The sequence below is a fragment of the Piliocolobus tephrosceles genome, chromosome 6 (assembly GCF_002776525.5).
Source record: "Piliocolobus tephrosceles isolate RC106 chromosome 6, ASM277652v3, whole genome shotgun sequence".
Taxonomy (NCBI): domain Eukaryota; kingdom Metazoa; phylum Chordata; class Mammalia; order Primates; family Cercopithecidae; genus Piliocolobus; species Piliocolobus tephrosceles.
Window position 1 is genome coordinate 1,108,772 of NC_045439.1, and position 23,710 is coordinate 1,132,481.

The 23,710-nt window shown below is 61.1% G+C and overlaps 1 protein-coding gene across 2 annotated transcripts; it reads right to left on the reverse strand.

The window, feature by feature from the left end:
* Positions 1–8: 8 nt before the first annotated feature.
* Positions 9–20,657, reverse strand: ADSS1 (adenylosuccinate synthase 1). Of its 2 annotated transcripts, XM_023205757.2 has the most exons (14): positions 20,380–20,496; positions 12,323–12,416; positions 11,891–12,028; positions 10,117–10,219; positions 7,714–7,776; positions 6,752–6,802; positions 6,315–6,381; positions 5,411–5,518; positions 5,201–5,282; positions 4,878–5,004; positions 4,110–4,264; positions 2,921–3,045; positions 1,866–1,963; positions 9–567 (listed from the first exon to the last, which is right to left on the reverse strand). In XM_023205757.2, exons 2-14 carry the CDS (start codon positions 12,371–12,373, stop codon positions 80–82), a joined length of 1,656 nt encoding a protein of 551 aa, XP_023061525.1. In that variant the 5' UTR covers positions 12,374–12,416; positions 20,380–20,496; the 3' UTR covers positions 9–79. The 2 variants fall into 2 exon arrangements, with proteins under 2 accessions (XP_023061525.1, XP_023061524.1); XM_023205756.2 differs by lacking the exons at positions 11,891–12,028; positions 12,323–12,416 and having other exon boundaries at positions 20,380–20,657.
* Between the last annotated feature and the right edge of the window lie 3,053 nt (positions 20,658–23,710).

The window sequence follows — 23,710 nt, forward strand, 5'->3', positions numbered from 1 at the left end:
AAGTAGCGCGTGTTGGGGGACTGATCCTCCTGCAGCAGAAAACAGGAGTCTCTTCCCTTCTCCCTTGGAAATGACAACCTTAGCTACTTAGTGGCTGTCCCTGCAGGCCCTTTCTCTGTAGGTGCAAACACCCCTGGCTATGAGAGTGAACATGCGACACACTCATGTGGCTGGAATGTGGCCCGTCTGTTGTTCTGGATGCGGAGAGGCAGGGGCTCCTGGCAAGGTCACACCCACACCCTGGCCACAGGATCCGCGCTGCCCCAGCTCTGAGTCCTCCTCCCCTCCTGCCATCCAATATATTCACTTGGTGACCACGCTTGGCTTTCTTACTGCTCACCAAGCCCTGCGCTGGGATGTGGGCCCCTTGGGGCATCCAGGGTGCAGGGAGGGTGGCTGGGGATGCAGGGCACCCACCTGCGACTCCCACGTGATTCTCCACAAAGCGGATGTAGTTCTGGGCCTGCGGGGGCAGGTCCTCCCACCTCCTGGCGCCTGTGGTGTCTGCTTTCCAGCCAGGCAGCGTTTCGTATTCGACTTCGACCTTCTGAAGCATCTCCTGGTTAGCTGGGGGAAGCACACAGGAGATGAGTGGGGCCCACAGACCTCTCTCCTATCACCAGGGAAGCAAATATTTGGTGACATGGCCACCCCCATCCAGGGCCTCCTTGCTCAGGGACTCAGCAATGAGGAAGACAGCAAGTGGGCACGTGGCCCAGTTGATTTTCTCAGTGTTGGGTGGTGAGCAGGAGACAGCAGTGGGGCTCAGACACTGACTACATGCCTTCCAGACCAGAGGGACATGACACATATGTGCTGCCCACTCTGCTAGAACCTCCACTGTGACATCAGCTGAGGCACTCCAAGCCTGGGCTTGGAAATTCTAAGACTCTAGAATCCTGAAGCACTAAGGGATCCTGAAGCATCTATGTCCTCCCACCCCAAGAACATCAGCTCCCAGAGGGCAGGGACCCCCGCTCTGTGCAGGACTCTGTGGCTCATGGTAGAAGACGACCACCCTTGCAGATGGAAGATGCTGGAACACAGGTTCTCGCTGCAAATGTGCTTGAGCCTGGGAGCCAGGCAGTGTTTGCATGTCCTCCTGGGGCCCTGGACCACCATGAGGAGACCTTGCAGGCCTCAGCAGTGCATCCTCTCAAAGGTCAAGGGTCAGGAGGATCAGGGACACTGCCTGCAAGGACACACACGGCTCCTGTGGCCAGGTGGCCCTCTGTGGTCTACACAGATCTGCTGAATGGAGACCAGCCAGGGGCAGCTCACCCAGGGCCGCTGGGGAGGAAGCCATTGTGGGGCTCAGACCATGACCCTGGACTGAGGTTGAGGGGGCACATGCAGATGCACACGAAACTGTGAAACCCAGGAAAATGGCACCTCTTTCATGCTTTCCAGAAGAAGGGGTACACGAGAGCAGAGATCCCAGTTAGGTCTTAAAAATCTCACCGCAAAGCGTATTTTCTCAGATGAAACAGTCATCCTGTACATCTGCATAGAGCTTTAGGTTTTCCAGAGCTGACTGCATCCACTCACTCCTGTGTGCCTCCCGTGGCTCCCTGCAGGTGGGCCTTTTCCCAGGGTCCCAGGCACGTCGTCTGTGCCCCTTGCCGTTCCCACAGCACTGGAAGGCGCCTGCAGCCACCCCTGCCCGGCCAGGCCTCCCGGGGAACATTGTGGGGAAAACCCATGAGAGGCGAAAGCCATGATGGAGGCTGGTCCCTGGAGACAAGCTGCTTGCCCTGTGTCCTGTGAATGTGGGAACTCTCCCCTCTCTGAGAAGTCCCAGGTCCCATCTATTCCAATACCCATGAAACGGCCCAACGGGCAGAACGGCTGCCCACTTCACATACCTGGGAAATAGGGAATCCTCTTCCCGTTCAGCTTGTATGAGATGCCGACTTTAATCTCCCCCAGTACGTCCAGGATGTCCAGCTTCGTCAGGGCCAGCCTGTGGAAAGCCAAGGGGCCAGGCAAAGCCACGAAGTGGTTAGCAATGCTGAGGTTTCTTCCATTTGCTTTTCACCTCTCACTGCTGTTATTTATAGCAGGGGTCCCCAGTCCCTGGGCTGCGGACCAGTACTTGGTGGTGGCCTGTTAGGAACTGGGCTGCAGAGCAGATGAGTGGCAGGCAAGCTAGCACTGCAGCCTGCACACGGTGAGGCTGGCGCCATGAACCCTGCGTTGCACATAAGGAAAGTGAGGGTCAAGGACCCCAGACGCCGCACCCTCAGCTACTAGGTTCCTCTGCTTCCTGTTGCCGGGTTGGCTCTACCCACCCAGGAGGGGTCTGGTTAATTCTCGAGGAATTTTGGCTGATGCTGTCAACCCTGGTGAAAGATGTGCGACTCACAGCCTTGGCCTGTCTGACCGAGCTGGAGAGGAAGCCGTGAGCCCAGCCATCACGCAAAGCCTCTTTCTGATCCCTGGGAGACAGCCTGAACAGCCGGGGGGACAGCCTGAACAGCTGGGGGGACAGCCTGAACAGCTGGGCAGCCTGGGCCAGTCTGTGAGGAGCACAGGGGCCTGCAGAGTGGACGCCTCCACAGGCCGGCACCAGTGCTTCCGTCCTCCTAGCAGGATGACGGTGCATCGTTTCGTCCTGGGGACTTCCGGGCTCCACATGAAGCATTTTAACCTTTTACAAGTGCCGGAACGCCCTCATCCTTCATGGCATCAGCCCTGGGGTGAGAGTTTGTACTCCCAGGGCTGGCTGCAACACACCCTGCACAGGCCTCCATACCGGTAACCCCTGGGCCGTGCTTTGTGGAAGGGTTGAGATCAGTGGGAAACCTTGTCCAAGGAGACTTGGTGGCCCTCAGCCCCTGCGTCCAGTGCTGCTTGCCTCTGCAGGTGTCGGGAGTCAGGGACGGTCCCAGTGGGCATGGCAGCAGCATGGGTTGCTTACGCAGTGAATCCATTGACCATGTGAGCATATCTCAGAATCATCAGGTCGAGCCAGCCACAGCGCCTCTTCCTGCCTGTGGTCACCCCCCACTCGTGGCCGCGGGTCTGCAGCAGGTCTCCAATCTCCTACATGAGAACAGGGCAGATGTCACGTGGACTGTGGTGGGGGCTTTGTGCGGCCTGGCTCTGCTGCTCCTCCACCTCCCCCTCCCCACATGGAGATCTCAGAATCCCTGAGGCTGCCCCGCCTCCGCCGACAGTCCTTATGTCCAGCTCCCCCACATCCCCACATCCATGGTAAGCAGTGCAGCAGCTGAGGCTCACAACGGGCAGGGCCTGGCCCACAGTGCCGCGTGAGCCGGTGAGCACTCTTCCTGAACACACCTGACCACTAGGCTTTCTGAGCTGGGGAAGGCACCGGCAGCCTTGCCGTCTTCCCCTCCTGCCTTGGGCAGCTGGGGGAGGTGGGCCTGGCCCTGCAGCTTGGCTTTGGGGGTCAGGGGTGTGTGTACCTCCTGACACCTATCCCTGCACCCTCTCAAGCTTCTCTGGAGAGTGTCCACCCTCCCTGTGTTGGCTCTCCCAGCACCTGCCCTTCCTCCTGCTCAGGCACAAGGGCCATGTCCTTGCCCTACCAAGGGTCACAAGTTGAGGCTGAGAGAGGAAGGCTGGGGCCTCCTGAGGATTCTGGGGCCACAGCAACTTCCAGAAACCTTCCTGAGGCTGGAGAGCTAGGCAGGGTTGTGGGGGTTGGCTTTCAGCCCCAATTCTAGCTTGGTTGTGACAGAGGACCCCCCCTCCCCCAACCTGGGGACAAGGCCGAGGGAAGGTGCTTAGTGTCCTCTCTGAGCCAAGGTGACTCCACCAGCTACCCCAAATGAGGGTGTCCTGAGGAGCTGCAAGGCGCCCCCACTTGCCTGTGGGCCTCACACTCCGAGGGGAGTGAGGTCATGTGTACGCGTGTGCATGTGCATACTCTGTGTGAGCTCACGTGCTGCGGCCGTGGGAATAGGCCCACCCCAGTCCCTCTTACTAAGCCCCACCCTGGCCCGCATGGCAGGAAGGGCCCTGGTGGGAGATGGGGAAATGGTACAGGCAGGGTCCCCACAGCCCCCACCCTGACACTGCTCACCCCACCCCTGGCACCGCTGCCTGGCCTCCCATGGGGTCCTGAGGGCCTGGGGACTCACGTTGATCTGTTCGGTGGGGAAGGCCCCAATGCCCACGCGTGTGGTATAGGCCTTCACCACACCATACACATCGCCTATGTTCTGCGGGGGAATGCCCAGGCCCGTGCACACGCCGCCCACGGTGCAGTTGGATGAAGTCACAAAGGGGTAGGTCCCTGCAAGACAGAGCAGGTTAGGGGGCTACCTGTCATCCCCTGTAGATTACTCCACCCAGCCCAAGAGGCCTTCTCAGTAAAGGGCAGTGGGCTGTTCAAACCATGGGGGGGTCCCCTCCGTGGGGGTCGCCAGCCTGGCCTGTCCTGGGGGAGTGGCCGAATGGGTGCTGTGAGCTGGGCTGTGTGGCTCACGTAAGAGTCTGGGGTGAGGGGAGGGAGAAAGTTGCCCACAGCATGGCCTGAGGTGGCCAGGCCGCCTTGGGGGTGAGGGTAAGCTGTTGCGCCCGTAGGGGTGAGGACAGGATATGGCTGTACAGACCGTCGGAAGGGCTGGCTCTGACCCACCTTGCCAGGCTCCCTGGCCCCACCCCTGACCGTGTCACCTTGTCACCCTGTTCTGTCATCTCTAGCCCAGCCCTTTCTCCTCTCCCCTCCCTTGCTGACAATAGGAACACTAAGGACACGAGGATCATTTCCATGGGCATGGATGGCACTGTGGCCTTGGAAAGCGGGTCTGCCCCTCCCTCCCCCATCTGTCCCCACAGCTCTCCGCAGCTGGGTCTTCCCTGGCAGGCATGAAAGGTCGCTGGCACGCACATCCTCCCGGACATACCGAAGTCAATGTCGAGGAGGGCGGCGTTAGCCCCCTCCACCAGGATCTTCTTGGGGGGGCCGTGGAGGGCCTCATACATAAAGTAAACGCCATCTCGGACCATGGGTCTGATCCGCTCAGCAAAGCCCTGCAAGGAGGGACCAAGCAGCAGAGTGAGCCTGTGACCTGGGGCAGAGGAGTCCTGCGTCCCCAGGAAGGTTGGCCAGCCCATAACAATGCCTAAGAACGGGTGTGCCCCGAGGGTGTTCAACGAGCACCAGGCAGGACAGCCAGCCTCCCTGGAGGGGCACTTCGCAGCCCCCACACTGTGGCCCCGGCTTCACCTTGAGCCTTTTGAGTTGGCCTTCAATGTCTATTTCCAGGGTGGGGAACATCGACTGGTGCTGGTGGGCCAGGTTCTTGAATCTGCACAAGGGACAGTCATTGTCACCCCGCCACGGTCCACGCGGGTCCTCAGGGCCCTCCCCACTAGCCACAGTCCCTTCCGGCAACCTCTCCCCATCCTCTCCCGGGACTGCAGATGGCTCAGGTACCTGGAGGAAAACTCATCGAAATCTGACAGGAGGTCGCAGATGCGGAGGCCCGTCCGGGCAGCTTTGGAAGAGTAGGTGGGTCCAATTCCCTTCTTGGTGGTGCCTATGCTGAAAGATGAGGAGGGGGTGCCCATGAGAACCCAGGAGCCCCAAGGAGCTCAGGCATCCCCCTGAGGCCGTGACCCCGCAGCTCATGACTGCAGTGCTCAGCATTGCCGCCTGTGTCTGGCTGAGCTGTGAGTGTGTGCATGTGTGGGTGTACGTACTCGCATGGATGCATGCACTGGTATGGTGTGTGCCTGTGTGTGGATGTGTGCACACGGAGTGTGTGCACGTGTGTGAGTGTATGTAGGTGTGGCTGTGTGTACTTTTGTGCATTTGCGTGGGTGTGTGGGCTTGTGCGGTGCATGTGCATACCTGTGCGAGCATGCGTGGGTGTGTGGTGTGTATGTGAGAGCACGAGTGTGTGCCCGTGCCTGTGTGAGAGTGTGAATGGCTGTGTGATCACCTCTCTGAGGCAGGACACTCATCTGCCTCACTCCTGTGTCCTTGGCACATCTGAGGTTCTACTAAACTTTTTTAGTGTTTCTCATGTCCTCCCGGGGGCCTGTGTGGAGCCAGGAAAGGTGGTGGGTGTGACAGGCTACGGTAGGGCTTGTGCACTCCTGTGAGGAGCTGTGTGGCAGTGGCAGCCAGCAAGGACAGTGTGCAACCCCAGAGAGAGACGGGCTGGCTCGTCCGGGGGTTGGGTGATGCACTGTGGAATTTTGACAGGTGCCATTCTCCAGGGGCTTTGAGTGGGTTGAGGTACCCTCCTCGTGCCCAAGACCAGACACACCCCACAGTCTACCAGCTTGCGGGCCCAGAAGACTCCCTGAGGGTGAGAGTGTCCCGGCAGACTTACTTCTTCCCCTCTTGTGCCTGGCGCTGCACTTCCTGAAGTCCATCGACAGCCTGGTGAAAATCGAACACTGGCGGGCGGGCCAGGTGAGGGCACCAGGGAACAGGAGAGAAGCAGAGGACAGATTTTACACATGGAACTCAGCTCCTGCTGGCCTGAGTCTCCTGGGAAGGGGGTGGTCGAGATTTCAAAGAGGACAAACTGGGGTGTGACCATGAGTGTCTGGGGCTCAGTTTCCCCATCTGCAAATGGGCTAGGGATCCCTGACCCAGCTCCCACCTTGAAGCTCTTTAAAAAGGATAATGTACAAGCTAACGGAGCCATATGGAACAAGAAGGCCTTGGGGACTTCCCTGATGTTGGTGGCCGTGGAGGAGCAGGGCCGACTGGCAATGGTGGGGGCAGGAGGGGCTGTTCCCTGTACCCCAGTGGGCAACATACCAAGGTGGGCTCTGTCAGAGATGATGAGCCTCTTCTCCCAGTCCTTCAGGCCTGTGGGGACACCACGCAGGTGGGTCAGTGTTCACGGCAGCTCACACGTGAGGGGCCAAAGCTGGGCTAGCTCACCCGGCTCCCATCCAGGTAAGGCATGTGGGGGCTGACAGGGCCACCTCTGTTGTGCAGCAAGCAGCAGGCCCGCCCCTCATTGCCTCCTCCCCAGCTGAGGCTCCCGGGCCCTCACTCCACCCCCCGCTGGGATGCCCACTCTCGTGCCCGCAGGCTTCACCCCCTCGGGCTGGGGGAGCGGGGGCTGTTGTGGGTTTTTGGCTTCCTCCCTACCTGCAGCCACTCTGAAGGTGACCTGCCCCCCTCAGGGCCTCAGTCTGGGTACCCCCTGGTGCCCATGTCCCCAGAATCACTTTCTCCTTGCTCTTTTCACACCCATCCTGCCCTTCAGCCTAAGGCTGGAGCTCAGCGTCCTCCCAGACCCACTCAGGCTGCTGTCTGTCCCTACCCACGCTAGGTCTGCCTTGCCCACACCCCCAGCTGGTGGGTCTCACTCACTGCCTGAAGGCCTCTGTGTGCCTGGCCAGATGCTCCTCAGAGCCCCCGGAGCCACATCCTTCCCTGCAGGCATAATTAGCCCAGCAGTCCAGTCCCCACTTCCCACTGGGTGTCTGGTCCAGGTCCCTGGCTCCTTCCCAGACTTCCTGACCTGAGTTTGCAGGTGCTACCTGGCCCTGTGATGCCGAGGCCGCCAGCGTCTGAGGCCTCTGGATTGCCCGGCTCACTCGCTTTCTGCACAGGTAGAGCCAGTGGGTGATGAGCTGGGCCAACTGTGTTGGGAACCCACCCCTGCCAGTCCCTTCTGCGGGAGAAACCCTCAGGGAGGCTCCAGCCAACACAACCGCTCAGGGCCACTGTGTCTGGGACAGGGCAAGTCTGCAGGAGCTTGGACCTACCTTTCTTTTCATTCTTCTCTGCTTCTTCAAACAAGCCCGGCAAGTGGATGACCACCCCGTTGCCTGCATGAGAGACAGAGGCATGAGACAAGAGTTGTGTCCCAGACACTGGAAAATGTACATTAAGAACAGCATGAAGTGAATGGGTACAGTGGCTCATGCCTGTAATCCTGGCACTTTGGGAGGCCGAGGCAGGAGGATCCCTTGAGGTCAGGAGTTCAAAACCAGCCTGGCCCACATGGTGAAACCCTGTCTCGACTAAAAATACAAAAAAATATCTGGGCATGGTAGTGCCTGCCTGTAATCCCAGCTACTGGGGAGGCTGAGGCAGGAGAATCACTTGAACCTGGGAGGCAGAGGTTGCAGTGAGCTGAGATCCTGCCACTGAACTCTGGATGACAGAGTGAGACTCTGTCTCAAAAAGCAAGCAAACAAACAAACAAAAACAACCCAGCATGAAATGGGCACACCTATGTTCATAGCAGCATTATTCACAGTAGCCAAGAGCTGTCCATTGACAGATGAATGGATAAGCAGAACACGGTCTATCCATATGATGGAAAAAGTATTCAGCCTTAAAAGAGGAAGGAAATTCAGACACAGGCTGCAACGTGGAGGGGCCTCGAAGACATGATGCTGAGTGAAATAAGGCAGTTACAAACGGACACAAACAGGATGATTCCGCTTATATGAGGCCCCTGGAAGAGTCAAATTCATAGAGATGGAAAGTAGAATGAGAGGCACCAGGGGCTGGGAGAGGGAGACTGGGGAGTTCTCTGATGTTTCAGCATTTCAGTGTGTGAAGGTAACAACGTTCTGGAGGTGGATGGTGGTGATGGTTGCAAAACAATCACATTCCTTGGTATTTAAGGAGCTGAAAATTGATGTCCCCGCAGAAACCTGCACGTGGATGTTTAGAAGCTCTATTCATGATCGCCGAAACTCGGCAGCCGTCAAGAGGCCCGTCAGTAAACAAAAGGAGAAGTCAGCGGTGGTCCCTCCAGACAGTGGAGTATTATTCAACACTGAAAACAAATGAGCTATCAAGCCGTGAAAAGACATAGAGGAAAGTTAAATGCATATTACTGAGTGGAAGAAGCCAATCTGAAAAGGCAACATACTGTACGATTCCAACTCCAAGATTCTGAAAAAGGCAAAACTACGGAGACAGTGTGAGTGGCTGCCGAGGGTTGAGGAGGGAGAGATGAACGGGTTGAGCTCGGGGGTTTTTAGGACGTGAAAAAAGTCTGTATGATACTCTGGTGGCAGACACACAGCATACGTTTGTCCAAACTGGCAGAATGTACAGCACCAAGTGTGAACCCTGAGGTGACTGTGGATGCTGGGTGATGGTGATGTGTCAATGTAGGTCCATCGACTGTAACAAATGCACCACTCTGGTGGGGCATGGAGGCTCTTGCCTATAATCCCAACATTTTGCGATGCTGAGGCAGGAGGATCACTTGAGGCCAGGAGTTGGAGACCAGCCTGGGCAACATAGAAAGACTCCCATTTCTTAAAATTTAATAAAAAAAAAAAAAAAAAAAAGCATATATGTACTAGCTGAGTGTGGTGGCACAAGCCTGTAGTCCTGGCTACTTGGGAGACTGAGGCAGGAGGATCCCTTGGGCCCAGAAGGTTGAGGTTGCAGTGAGCTAGGACTGTGCCATTGCACTGCAGCCTGAGTGACACAGCGAGACCCTGTCTCAAAACAAAAAACAAAACACAAATATACCCCTGAGGTCTAAACCCTTTGCTTGAAGATGAAGCCCTTCAGGAACCCCTGCTGCCTCTCCAAGGAACCCCTTTCCCTTTGCCAGTTCCCGCTGAGGCCGGCCATGGCACAGGCTCAGCTGAGGGAGACGGGACTTCAGTCCAGACGAGAGTGACCTGGAGTCTACGCAAGCCACGGTGAGCACAAAAGGTCACCCAAATGCCATGGCATCCTGAAATAAACACGTGGCAGAGGCCCGGAGTGTCGCAAGCTGAGGGTGTCTGTGTGAGCCCTGGCACGTCCTGCCACTTGCTAAGCGGTGCCTCCTTGGCCTTGTTTCCCGCCATGTGGGGCCCAGGGCTGGGCAGGACGGGGCTGGCGGCTGGAGAAGGCTTCCCGCAGCACAACCCGGAGGGATCAGGGATCAGGCACTCCCGCTCCTGCGGGTGGATGTGACTCTGCCCTCCTCCCAGCAGCCCGGTGTCCTCTCAGCTGCATTCCCAGCCCAGGCCTGGGCTATGCAGGTTTCTATGCACCAGTGCCCGGTGGGGCAGGTGGAGGCCGGGGTCCAGCCTCCTGCTAGAGCCATCATCACCAGGCTCTGGTACCCTGTGCCCCTGCGAGTGGGGCTCCCGGGCTGGCTGACACCCCCTTTCCTGCTCACACACAGGTGGGGGCAGGGTACTCACCAATGAAGGACACAGCCTTGGTGTTGATGATGCCGCTGGGCAGGAGGTGGAAGTCATACTCCTTCCCATCCACCACCACCGTGTGGCCGGCGTTGTTGCCCCCCTGGAACAGAAACCTGGCTGAGCTGAAGGCACTTGGGTACTGAGGAGCCCCCGGACATGGACTGACCCACAGGGGCTTCCTGTGTCCCTGCAGGGCACTGCTGTTGGATTTTGGGGTGCCTGGTTCGGTGGCCAGCTCTGCTGCATCTGTGCAGGACTGGGATGTGAGCATCCTGCACCGTGCAAGGAGTGCAGCCGTTTGGTCAGGGGCCTGTGTCGGAAGGGTCTGGCCCAGGCTGGGGCCAACACCTCCAGGTGGCTTGGTACAGGTCTCTGCAGCTGCAGGTCCCGCTCTGGAGCTCGCTCCTTTCATGCAGGGGTGAGGGCCCAACCCTTCCGCAGAGCATGAGTTCAGCCCCCGCCACGGCCCAACCTGCCCTCACCCTCTTTAGCAGGGACCCCTCCCTTTGAGCAGGCACCTCCCATCTAAAATGAAAAGGAAAAAGCCGTTCTGAGCCAGCCCTGTTCTGGGGAACACCCAGCCACAGGCTGCCCTCTCTGGGGGACTCCTGCTGCAGGTGGGGAGAGGGCCTGGGACTAGGATGTGCAGACTCCAATCCCCCCCTGCCAGGAGATAGCCGCATGACACAAGCAGACTGTGCCACCGCCCTGGACGCCACTGCCTTAGGTTCCCAAAGGGCCTTTTGTGCCAGTGGAAGCTGGAGATAAAGTAGGGACCCTCTCCAGGTGCGGCAACAACCATAGCCCTCCTGCCTTTTGCTTGGCTCTGCTTAGCAGGGCACAGGTCCAGTGGGTGTCCGCTGCTGCCCCCACCCTCTGCTCCTGCAGGCTAGGTGGGCTGGTGGCATGACGATTGCAGTGACACTCCAGCCCCAAGGCACGGCTCATAGGGCTCCCCTACATGTAGGCAGGAGTCCCCGCTTCACAGCTGAGGAAGAGGCAGCATCTCTGATGCCCCACGATGGCCCATTGCCCCTGAAGCCAGGCCCCCACCAATGGCAAGGGGTGTCCCTCCAGCACCTTTTGGTCTTCATGCCACCATAAGAGACCCGTGTAGGCCAGGTGTGGCAGAGCCTGGAGGGAGCCCCAGAAGCTCTCTGCCCCACGAGAGAAGGCCAGGTCTCCAGCCCCACTTCTGGCCAGCCACTGGATGGCATGGGGGACCCTCCCTGTTGCCCTCTCTCCTTGAGCTCCACCTGGAGGGTGAGCAGGGTCCCAGTGGGGTGGTGGGGGACACACACGGATACCCTGCCCCACAGACTGGTCTGGCCTTTCCTTCACTACTGCCCTTTTGGGGCCCACTCTGTCCCCAGGACTCCAGAGCCCCACCTTCCTGCCTTACCTCCCGGCAGAAAAGCTCTCAACTTGTCTACCCATGGGGGATCCTCCCAGCCACACCGCACAGCTCTCTGCCCAGCAGAGGGGTCTCAGCTTCCCTCCCACCCTCACATGCCTGGCAGTGAGGTGTCCCAGGCAGGACCCTCAGTGATGGCGTCCCCTCCCTCTGCACTAGCTCCTCACGATGCATCTGGACAAGATTTACATGGAAAGAGCCCTGGCAGCTGGTGCCAGGGTAACCCTGGGGACAGAGGGAGGGCAGATCCGGTGATGCCAGGCAGGGCGCTCGCCCTCCTGGGACCTAACTTCACACACTGGGAGATTGGGCAGCACTCAGAGCCCTGAAGCCCCTTCCCAGGGCAGGAGTCCTCACCTCCACGCCCCGACTTCTGCGTGCCCTGCCTGGCTGGGCCCAGTCCTTGCAGGAAACCAGTTCAGGACAGTGGCTCTGGGCGGGGCGGTGCTGGGTGAACTGGGTGGGGATCCTGGGAGGTGGAGAGATGCAGGAAGCCTGGTGGCAGGAGGGAGGGTGATCTGAGGGCACCTGGAGGCCCTGGGGGAGCTAATGCCGCCAGGCGCCGAGGCAGGGTGGAGGTGGAGGGTCAGGGCACTTCCGCAGCCTGGGCGGATGGGCGGGGCTCTCAGCCTGTGCCGCTCAGCAGACCCTGAGTCAGCCCTGGGCGTGCAGGTTCAGTCCATCGGGACAGGGCAGGCCCTGGCGTGGCTGGAACAGACTCTGGGTTTGGGGGTCACCGCACCCTCCTGGAGACCCCCACCCTTACTCTGTCCTTGCCTTGGCACATACGTGGTATGGTAATTCCTCTCCGCGGGGGTCACAGGGTAGGTTCATGCCCATGATTGCATCTGCTGCCTTTTGGGGGCAGTCAGGGGTGAGGTCTCTGAGGACAGATAGGGAAACGGAGATAAGGGAAGCCTATCCCTTGTACAAAGCCCCGCCTGGGGTGGGCAGGCCTCGAGGGATGACCTGGCAGTCAGGGCAAGTGCTGCCTGCCATGGCAGAGTGCCCAGAGCCCATGTCAGCAGGCCCAGGGACGCCCCGCTGGGCACACCCTGGTTCTGTTGGGGGCAAACACAGGCTCCTAGGAACAGGCGTGGCTTGTCGTGGGCCAGTGGGTGTCCAATGACCCCAGGGCCAGTGCCAGGCCACTCCCGGGAGCAGGAGCCAGCTCAGGACACTGAGCCTGGGGCCTGCTGACCCGCAGGCCCTCCCAGTTCTGGGGAGCCCAGGACGATGGCCCCGGAGAGACCCCAGTCTGTCCTCCCCATCACAGTTGCGGTCTCAGGATGTCAGGCTGCACAGGCATGTGGTGAGGGGTTGGGGACAAGAAGTCCTCCTGCCCTTCCTCCAGCTTCAGCCTGGGATCCCCACAGCAAAGCCATCCCAGGAGGGCTGGACAAAGCGGGACAAAGGGAAGCTGGTACAGTCAGGCTGGGGCTCTGCACAAAGGCAGAGCCTTCAGGTCCAGGCCAGGGTCTGCCTTGCCATGGGAGCCACCAGCTAAGGCTGACCATGAGGCTGGCTGCTGAGGAGGGACCAAACATCAGGGCCAGCCCCGCCCTTCCTGGAGAGGCACTGGGACCTTCCCTTGGGGCTGCCCCGGGCTGCAGGTGGATGCCAGGCCCCTCAGCATGGTGTGCAGGGCAGTCCGGAGGCTGCTGCCCTCTCACAGGGCTTCCTTCTCTTGCACAGACGCACCGGTGCCTCCAGCCCCACCGGTCTCCCTCCTCTCCTTTCCTGGCCCCTGCTGGCCCAGTAGATGGGTCTATGGATCCTGCCACAGGGGGCCTCTCAGGGTCTGCTTGCCCCAGGCAGCCCGGCCCTGAGCCCTAAGTCCTGTCACCATCCCCCAGTGCTGAGCTCCCAGGGCAGCCGCACTCACTCTGCCTTTCCTACCTCATGGAGATAAGTGATGGGCAGAAGAGCCAGGGTTGAGTGTGTGCCACAGGACAGCTCTGCTTAGGCACGGCTCCCACCGCAGCCCCTCAGGCCAAGCTCCAGCGTCCTCATGTCCAGCTGGCAGGCCTCTCTCTGCCAGGCACCCTTCGGCTGCCCTGCTCCTCTAAAAGCAGAGCTGAGGCACCTGAGCTCAGGGAAGGCCATGGGCACATCCATCCTTCAGCCACCACTCAGGGTCCTCCAGGGGCTGCAGAGTCCTGCATTTACCTAAGATGCCCACTGCTGCCCCTACAGGTGGAGAGGAAGCCCAGGCCTGTTGCTCCTAGGAAAGGAGCCCCCTGCATGGCCAATGGGCTGAGCCACATGCTGTGAGCTGCCATGGGCGGTCACCCATGTTGCACACTGCACAACTCTGGGGGGTGCTGTCACAGAGCCATGGCATGAATGATGGCCCCTAGAGGTGTAGCAGCTGCAGGGACATATCATGCCACCTTTCCACTGTTTACCAGGTCAGGGACAGTAGATTAAGGTACGCCCCCAACTCTCAGAAGCACAGTGATACAAGGGTGCGAGTGAGAGAGAAGATACGAAGATGGACGGTGCAGAACACCTGCCTTGAGTGACCTGTACCCAAAGGCTCAGCTCAGGCTGGGGACCCAGAGTTAGGGGTACCCAGGGAGCCTGGTGGCCCCGGCACTCTTTACCTGCCTCCAGGTTTCTCCTGGGGCCTTCCCCTCTGTGGTGGAGCCTTGGGTCAGGACACAGCTCTGAGCCCCCAAGGACACTGGAGTCTCCCCTACCGCTCTCTGCCCAGTCTGGCTGGTCACTCAGAGTCCCTAGGGGACATCCCTGCCAGCTGCCTCCCTGGTGGCAGGGAGTTCAGGAAAGGAGGCTGTCCCCATACTGGACGAGGGAAGAGGGGACAAGGCCCACTCAGGAACCAGACACAGCTCTGACCCTTGCTTTGTCCCTGTGGGTCTAGCCAACTCACCCCTCTGGGGGCCAGGGAAGGCACGGCCCTGTGACCAGCCCTGTCCCCACTGCCCCACTCAGGACCCTCCCCTCCAGGAGGCTGTGCGCACCCTCAGACCACCCACAGCACATCTCGGGGCTGCTCCCCAGTCCTCCCAGCATTGCTGGTCCCTCCAGGCATTTTATAGATGTACCTATATTTATAAGTAATTATCTCTCTACATCTCTCTCCGTATCATCTAACTATCTATAGTCTGCCAGGGCTGCCAAAACAAAATACACAGCCTGGACAGCTTCAACAATGGAATTTTTTTTTTGGAGACAGGGTCTCACTCTGTCGCCCAGGTTGGTGTGCAATGGCGTGATCTTGGCTCATGGCAACCTCTGCCTCCTGGGTTCAAGCTGTTCTCCTACCTCACCCTCCCCAGTAGCTGGGATTACAGGCGCCTGCCACCACGCCCGGCTAATTTTTGTATTTTTAGTAGAGACTGGGTTTCACTTGGCCAGGCTGGTCTTAAACTCCTGACCTCAAGTGATCCACCCACCTCTGCCTCCCAAAATGCTGGAATTACAGATGTGAGCCACCACACCCACCCGCTCCCCTCCAGGTGTTAAGGACCCGGCTCCTGCTGTCCTCCTGGGCAGGCAGGTGTGACCTCCTGCGTTTGACCTGTGGCTCCTCCAAGCCCTCTCCTCTCCCAGCGTCACCCTGGTTGGGCCTCCACAGGCACTGGGAAGGTGACATGTGGGCTGAGCTGGCGTGGAGTGGCCACTCAGTAGCTGGGGACTCCTTGGAGGCAGCCAGGGGAGGGCTGTGCTGTGACCTGGGGCTGGGCTGAGGGGCAGGGCCAGTTCCGGGGGCCTCTGCTCACCTCCTTGCCTCTGGGTTGCCACCCCACAGCTCCTCCCCACCACGCCGGCGCCACGCTCCTCCCCACCACGCCGGCGCCACGCTGCTGACACCTGCAAGGCTTCTCCACACACAGGCTTTGTCCTTGCTCCTCACCTCCACACTGCCCAGATGGCGCATGCCCTGCCCTTGCACTGAGCTTGTCACCTGCACGTGTCCCCGCCTTGCCCTGCAGCCATCGTCCTGCTCCTGTCCACCCTGTCCCTAAACCCTTGGGATGCCACCTGCCGTCTGCCTGGCTTGGGGGCTGTCCATTGACCTTTGACCTGCCAGGGCCCCCTTTGACTCCTGGCCCACTTGGCCACTGCCCTGCAATCCACAGGCCCCTTAATGCCATGGATGACTCCTCTGGCCACAGCGTCTGCTTGGCCCAGTGTTCCAAGGAGGCCCCTTTCTCTCCTGAGATGAAGCCCCCATCGTCAGCCCTACCTGCAACAGCACCTGGGACGAGGCTTGCTACCTCCCATGCTGCAGAGCCTTCTCCCCACAGCATTAGCGGACTACATCTCTGACCGTGCCATGCCCCGACGCCACTGCACTCTACCTGCTTCCCCCTCAGCCCCAGCTGTGCCAGGCCCATGCTATACCCCCTCCTGGCTAAGCTCTCACGCAGGCTGGGGGAGGAGGGGCAATGGAGTGGTTGTTTGCACCTCTGCCCCTGGAATGGGAGCAACCAGCTCTCACGCCTCTGTGTCCATCCCCAGCCCTGGCCCAGGGCCTGGCTGTCAGCAAGCTCACGCCAGACAGTGAGGTGAGCAGAGTGGCGAGCGCCGGGGAGGCCGATGGGGCTTCTCAGAGGCTGTGAGGCTCCTGGGGCCCAACCTCTTGGCACTGGCACCCAATGGCAGTTTGTATGATGACCGTGCCTGGCATAGAGCAAGGGGCCCTGGTGCCCAGTGTGCACGCACCTGTGACTACCAGTGTGGTGCAGTGGGTTCACCCACTTACACTGTTTCACTCCCTTCTGGGCTCTGCTTGCAGGCTCCCACCATTCACTCAGTTCTTCAACCCAAAGGAATTGTGCTTTGCCCCTTTTGGTAGTGGGGTGAGGCCTGGGACAGAACCGAGGTCACTGGTCCAGGTGTGCAGGTCTCGGCTGCCTGGGACTTGTGTTCCCGCAATGAGGTAGGCTGTGTTTAACTGCAGGGACCCTCTGTCCTGGAGCCATGGCCCAGTGACCGGCACCATCACCAGTGCAGAGGTGACCCTCTGTCTTGGAGCCATGGCCCAGGGACCAGCACCATCACCAGTGCAGAGGTGGGGTAAGGGGAAGGCCTCTTTCTGGAAGCAAGCCCAGGCATTCCCTGGCCAAGGCAGCTGCCCCTCTGGCTCCCGGAAGGTCTCTGGTGCACCCTGGAGCCTGAGGCAAGGCATTACCTGGTGGCCCCTTGGAGAGGGCGCCCAGAGCCACGACAGCCACAGCACAGAGGCCCTCAATGCATAGGACGCCAGCTCCCACCTGGCGCTGCCACACCACAGAGGACACCGTGAGAACAGCCTGTGATCTCACACCCCTGCATACATGGCCGTAGCTTTCCACCCCTGTCCGCCAGCTAGACACTGGCTCTAGCTAGAGCTGGAGGGCATGGGAGGCTGGGAGTGCACTATGGAGACCCAGGGCAGGCCCCTTCAGCCCATGTACTGGGTGTGGCCAGACATAAACAGCCCAGTGCCCTGAGGTCTGCACTGCAGCAGAAGGATGGGGATTCTAAAGCAGGCCAGGACTCACCAGAGCCTTGTGGTCCTGGGCAGGGAGCCCAGTTATCCATAGGAAGTAGCTTGGAGATGGAAGGAGGAACTAGGGGGTAAAGGCCAGGCACTGCCAGCCTGGGAACGGGGGCAGGGAGACCCAGGTGTGCCTGTCCTCAGCTGCATATCTGAGGGGTAGGAGCCGGACGTGCAGGTGGGACACACAGGGGAAGGAAACGCCACGGACATGTGGGAGGAAGCACAGGCGGAGGTGCCTGGGGACCCCTCGGAAGTAGGATGGGGTGTCCGTGCCCAGAGAGAAGAGGGAACACAGGACCCCAGCACAGAGAGGCAGGCAATGTGATGTGACCGCAGAGCAGGGAGGGCAGACCTGGCTCAGGGGAGACTCAGCCTGGAGGAGAGGCTCGGGAGCAGCCAGGGGAGCAGGCAAGGAGGAAGATGGCACAGTGGGGCCAGGGGGCATAGTGCAGCCTAACAGACCCAGAGCCACCCTGGAGTGGAGGAAGGACGGCCCAGGTGTGAAGGTGGGGGTGGGGGCACGAGGTGGGGGATGCACAATATAGGCTCAGCCTGGAGAAGGGAGGCTGCCCAGGAAACAGGTCCTAAAGGTGGACCCAAGGCGAGAGACTGTGGGAGGCGAGGATACTCTCAGGGCCCCAGGTGCACTCTGACCACAGGCCCCAAACGACCAGGATGGGAAAAGAATGAGGCGAGCCGTGCGGGGCTTTGGGCAGCCCCAGATCACCTCTGGGCAGGGTGGAAAGTCCATGTCCAGGGTGAGCAAAGCAGCAACTCTTGCCAAGTGCCAGGGGCCACCAGGGGGCTTGGGAGCTGGGCTCGAAGTGATGGCTCTGCTGGTGCAGGCGTCAGCAGAAGGCAGAGCCAGAGCCTGGGTGTGCAGAGGCTTGGGCAGCCAGGGAAGGAGCATAGCCAACACTCAGGGTGGCCCCAGGCCCAGGCGACCCTTCGGGGACTTCAGCCCTCCTGGCAACCAGCCTGTCTCCCAGATGCGGCCCAGCCCGCTCTGCCCACTGCATGCACTTTTACCACCTGGACCACTCCACCCTTGCTCTGTCCTCTGCTCAGCCCTCGAGTGAGAGGGTAAGGTTTGGCCTCTGTGCGCCTGGAAACCCCATGTCGGGTACCTTCATCTGGCTTCAGGCATCCACACTCCAAGTAAGAAAAGAGGCAGTCTTCCCTGGGGAGATCCAGCCAGCTCCTCACTCTGCCAGCCTCTGACGACATGGGGTGGTCAGACATGGTATGCATAAGAACAGGGGAGATGCTGGGAGCCCGGTGGCAGGGGAAAGCCCCCACCGCTAAGAGGAGAGATGGGCACTGTGAGGTCGGGGATCACTGAGCATTTGCAGAGAGCCTGGGGCTGGGGCCCCAAAGAAGACAGGTCCCTGACCTTCCCTCTGCAGAGCAGCACCCCGCTGAGATCCAGCTCGGTCCCCGCACTCACGGGTGGGGACAAAGGGCCAGTCCTCTGGCTATCATGGTGGGCACGTGGCACCCGTGGGGGCTCCAAACGTGGCAGTGACTCTCATTCCTCCACACTTGAGCCTCCGTTCCCCAGTGACGGAGCTCTTCAGGATGCTCCTGCCTCACTGGCTTTTGAGGAGGCTGGAGGGGGACAGCTGTGGACTCCAGGGATAAACCTCTTTTATTCCCACTGGCTTGGAGAGCCAGGGGCTCTCTCAGGCTGTGGGGTGGCCTGGCGGGGGCGGCCTGGTGGCCCGAGTATGGGATGGGCTCCAGCCTGCTGCGCCCTCCGCGCTCCTGTCTGCAGCTGCGAGTGAGCCGGCTGTAGGGGGACAGGGCGGGGGCAGAGCAGGGAGGGCCCAGATCCAGAACCACCTCCACAGCTGGCAGTGGAGCGGGATGAACGCTTGTAGAGCGGCTGTGGCGGCCCCAGCCGGCCCTGCAGAAGTGCACGGCGTCCAGCAGAGCCGGCAGCTCCTAGGGAGGGGCCTGGGCCTCATCGGAGCAGAGGTCTGAGGAGGGTCGGGAGCCCTGGCTGCCCCACGCTGAGGGCGCCCTGGAGGGTGAAGAGCGGTAGAGCGCTGGGCACGCCCCCTGGCGGCCGGAGACGAGGTGGCAGGGCAGAGACAGTGTGCAGGGAGCATGGGCTGGGGACCACCTCTAGGACCTGGGGGATCTCCGGAGCGAGAGACTAGCTTGCCTGCTGCTTAGGACGGAGCGCGAGTCGGGGAGGTCCCCCACCGTTCCAGGAAGAACTTTCTAGGAAGCCACAGTCCCTTCCGGCAGGATGGGCTCAGGCAGCCCTGAGCCACACAGGGTGCTGGGCTGACTCCCTTCTCTGACGGATCGTCGCGAGCCCCAGTCCTCCTCTCCGGAGCTCAGGAAGGAGGCCACAGAACCCGGAGAAGGGGCTGTGCAGGGGCCCTTGTTCAATTATTGGCAACAGCCCCAGGCGGACTCCAAACCCCAGACGCATGCATCCCAAAGTTGACCCCTTTGTGCCCAGAGCTGTAAGTCAGCCCATGGGCAGCAGACTTGGCTGCCCTGGCATGGGGCAGGCAGCCCCAGGGTGGCAGCCGAGAGAGTGTCCAGTGTCCAGCTCAGTCAGAACAGATGGGGGCGCTGAGAGCAGCCGCCGGCTGGCAGAGGCCCCGCCCTGGGCCCTGGGGGACAAAGCGGGTCTGGCCTCCTCGGTGGCACTGCCAGCCACCAGGTCACCCTGGCCAGAAGTCTGTGGCCCTCCCTCTCCCATGTCTGGCTAGGATCATCCCAAGCACCCTCCCTCAGGCCCGGCCCCAACTGCCCCCCAGGACGGCCTGGCCCCCTTCCACCTCTGCCTCTCCTTGGCTGACTCACCGGGGTCAACCCCACCCAGCAGGCAGCTTTCACCCCCTCCACCACCTGCCGACCATGCGGGGAGCCAGCTAAGCCCTGTCCCAGACCCAGACAGGCCCCAGGTGATCACTGCAAATGAGGAAGGGGGGTGTCTTGGGGGTCCTCAAACCACCCTGGGGCTGGGTCCTCCGGTTCCCCCATGGAGGGTCCAGCGTCACGCCGATGGCACGCGGCACCCCCTGAGGATCGGGTGTCCCCAACTCAGCGACTTGTATTTATAGCTGTGCCCTGGCCCGCTGCCCAGATGGTGGAGGAGGGGTGGGTGGAGGGAGGGCGGTGTGTGTGGGTCGGGGGTTGTGTGAGTGGTGCGTGTGCGTGCATGGGTGGGGTGGCCCTGGGAAAGGTGCTCCCGGAGGGAAGGCATCCAAGCGGGTGAGAGACCGGCCAGGGCATGGGAGGACAGGGGCCGTCTGGGTCCGGGGAGGGGGGCTCGCTGGGCGGTGGGGGAGGGACCCGGCGCCCCAGCCCGCACCTGGCAGCGGCTGATGATGTCGGCGTCCGTGGCCAGCAGGTCCACCACCTTGCCTTTGCCCTCGTCCCCCCACTGCGCGCCCAGCACCACCGTCACGCGGGAGCCAGTCGCCGCCGCCTCCTGCTGCAGCCGCCCCCGCTTGACGCCGCCCGCGCCGGGGGGCCGGTCGTTGGAGGCTCGGGTCCCGGACATGCTGGCTCGGCTCTTCCGCTGCGCTGGCCCGGCCCGGAGCCCGCCGCCGCCTGCGTCCGCGCCATTAAATGGAGCCGGGCCGGGGCAGGGGGCGGGCCGGGGGCGGGCCAGGGCGGGCGCAGTGACGCCCCGTTGACCTCAGGCCGCCAAATTCCCGCCCCTTCGCAGCCGCCCGGGAAGCCCAGTTGAGTCTCGAGCGCTTTAGAGGTGAGGGGGCGCGTAGACCAACGGCCAGGCAGGCAGCTGGCCTGGGGCCCCCCACGACTTTGCCAACGGAGGTAGTTTCTCGCTAGGCCGTCGGGGACCAGGGCTTGTGCACCGCGACCTCACCCCGCCAGGCCCCTGCCGGGCCCAGGACTTCGGGGTTCCAGCAACTACGGAGGTGGTCGTCCCCTCCAGGGAAGGAGTGCGGTTTGCAAAAGGGGATCTGCGTCCTGCACCCCACCTGGAGGGTCCGCACTCTCGGGAAGCGCACCGGCCCCGCGCGGAACCCCGAGTCCCCTGGGCGCGCGCGCGCCCTCCGGCGGCCGCGAAGAGCCGCGCAGCGCGTCCTCGCCGAGAACGGCGTGTCCCAGCAACTGCCCGCATCTTGGCCCCACGGCAGGGGCCCCGCGTCCCGCCCGGGAGCGCTGTGGCTCGGGCCTGGCTGTAGCGAGCAGGCGGGCTCCAGCATGGAGCTCTGGCCCTCAGCACCCAAGTCTGGGGTAAAGGGACGCAGGCTGTCAGCGTCACCTGGCTGGCATGGGAGCAACCCCCAGGGATGCACACCAACATGGGGCCCAGGTTTCCAAGAGGCCCCACCCCAGACCTTCCCGTCCCAGCCTGTGGAGGGACCAGGCCACAGAGGGAGGCGATGGTCTGCGAGGCTCCCGGGTTCCGGGCTGGTTGTCCTGCCTCGCCTATCCTGCCCCACCCCTCCCAAGTGGAGGAGGCTTGGAGGAAGCCAGCCCTGGTGGCCAGGAGAAGGGTCTTGGGGCTCCTGGGGGAAGAAAGGAGAATCAGGCTCTTGCTTCAGAGCAGGGAGGCGGGGCCCTTGGTTCCCTCCCTTAGGGCTCTCAGTTGCCAAATAGCCTAGAGCCACGAGGCTCCTTGGGCTCAGGGCAATTCCAAGGCTAGTGACGGGGAGTCCATGGAGACACTCCCTATGAGGAAGGAGTGGAGCTTGGGCCTGTCACAGCAAAGGTCGCTCACAGTGAGTTAGTGATTCAGGTGCAGCCAAGGACACCACTGCCCACCCTCGCCTTCAGTCTCCCCACCCCTCCTCTCTGGGCGCCTGACCCTGCCCCAGCCTGGGGGAGAGGGCCTGTTCAAAACCTGGCCTCCCGCCCCTGCACCCATGTCCCCAGTCCCCTCTTCTTCCACTGGGCACACTGATACTTCCTCTCCCTCAGCATCCTCGCGGGGAAAATGCCATCGTGTGGGTTCCAAGCAGTCAGTGCGGCCTCGGTGGAAATGCAGTCTTTATGCACGAACTTCCTAGTGCCACCCTGGGGGTGACAGCTGGTGGGGGTTAAGCAGACTACTGCCCCCAGCTTGGGAAGGGGCTGGAGCAGGGCTGGAGGGCTCCGAGGTTTGGCAGAACCTGGAGCCTTCTGAGAAGGGGCTGCACCCAAGGGTGGGACAGTGGGTCTGGGGGTGTCAAGGAGGGAATTTGGGGCACAGCAGATAGCTGTGCAGGTAGGGAAGAGGCAGACGGCAGCAGGAGAAACCGAGAGGGTCATGGGAGGTTTGTTTCCAGATGAGAGAAACTGACAGTTTTAAATGCCCACCAGGAACCACAAAGTCCCATCCGACAAGGCGGTGCTCCCAAGGCCTGGCAGGGGCCACCAGCTCTGAGCCCTTCCTGGGCACACTTGGGGCTCTGGGCTAGCAGATGTCAGAGGCTTGGGGGACTGGGGGACATGCTAGACCACCTCACTAAGGGGACTTGGACTGACCCTGCAGAGGCGAACGCTAGTGACTCACTGACATCTCCAGGCCTGGACTATAAATAGCCACTGGCTCGGGTGTGGGCAGGGAGTTGGGGCTTTTCTAAAAACAGCCCTGCCCAGGCCCAACAGCTGGGGCCCCTGCCAGTCACACGGCCCAGCCCGAATTATAACACCCCCACCCCCACCCCCCACAGTGGGCCTGTCCCCAGGTGTCCCCAGGTGGTGGGCAGCACAGGAGCCACCGAGCTTGGGGTCATCCATCTGGGCCCTGCCGTTTCGACGTGTGACCTTGGGCAAGAACGAGGTGCGTCGCGTGTCCACCTGTGGGTTCACTCTTTGGGGGCCACACCTCCCTGTGGGAACGTCGTACACGGTGGCCCAGGACACACAGACACCCACAGCTGCCTGCATACACACCTGCAGCCACGGAGCCTCACCGTGCAAGGCACCCCCAGAGCTCCTGTCCGTTTTGGTTCCTTTGCTGGCTGTAGCCCACTAAACTGACTTCTCATGGAGCAGAGAGGAAAAAGAAAAACCAGGCTCCAGAAAGGCAGCTCCTCCTCCTGTCACAGGGTCCCCAGTCCCACCTCTCCAGGCAGGCGGGGCCATGGCCTCAGTTGCTGCAGGTCACCCTGTAGGTGACCCCGCCCAATACTCCATAGTCCAGTTTTACTGGCAGATCTGTAGGGGGTGGGGAGGGGGAGGCGATGAGCTATTTAACTTAAAAACAATAGCACAGATGGGAGTGAAAAATGGTGCAGCTGCTTTGGAAAACAGTTTGGCAGTTTCTTAAAAAGTTAAACATAAACTTAGCATGTTGCCCAGTTGTTCCTCCACTAGGAATCTACCCCAGAGAAATGAAAACTCGCATCCACACGAGGACTATGCAAATGTTCACAGCAGCAGGATTCGCAGAAGCCCCAAGCTAGAAGCAACCCAGATGCCCATGGACAGAAAAGCAAACAAAATGTGGTCCATGCATGCAATGGAATGTGCTTCAGCCATGAAATGCAATGACGTCCTGATACAGCCTGCAGCGAGGCTGGAGCCTGAAAACAGTCGAAGGAAGCCAGGAGACGTGCATGGCGACATCCGGAGCGTCTGGAGCGCAGGTGAGTGACTGCCAGGGCCGGGGAAGAGCGCAGGTGAGTGACTGCCAGGGCTGGGGAGGAGCACAGGTGAGTGACTGCCAGGGCTGCTGGGGAGGA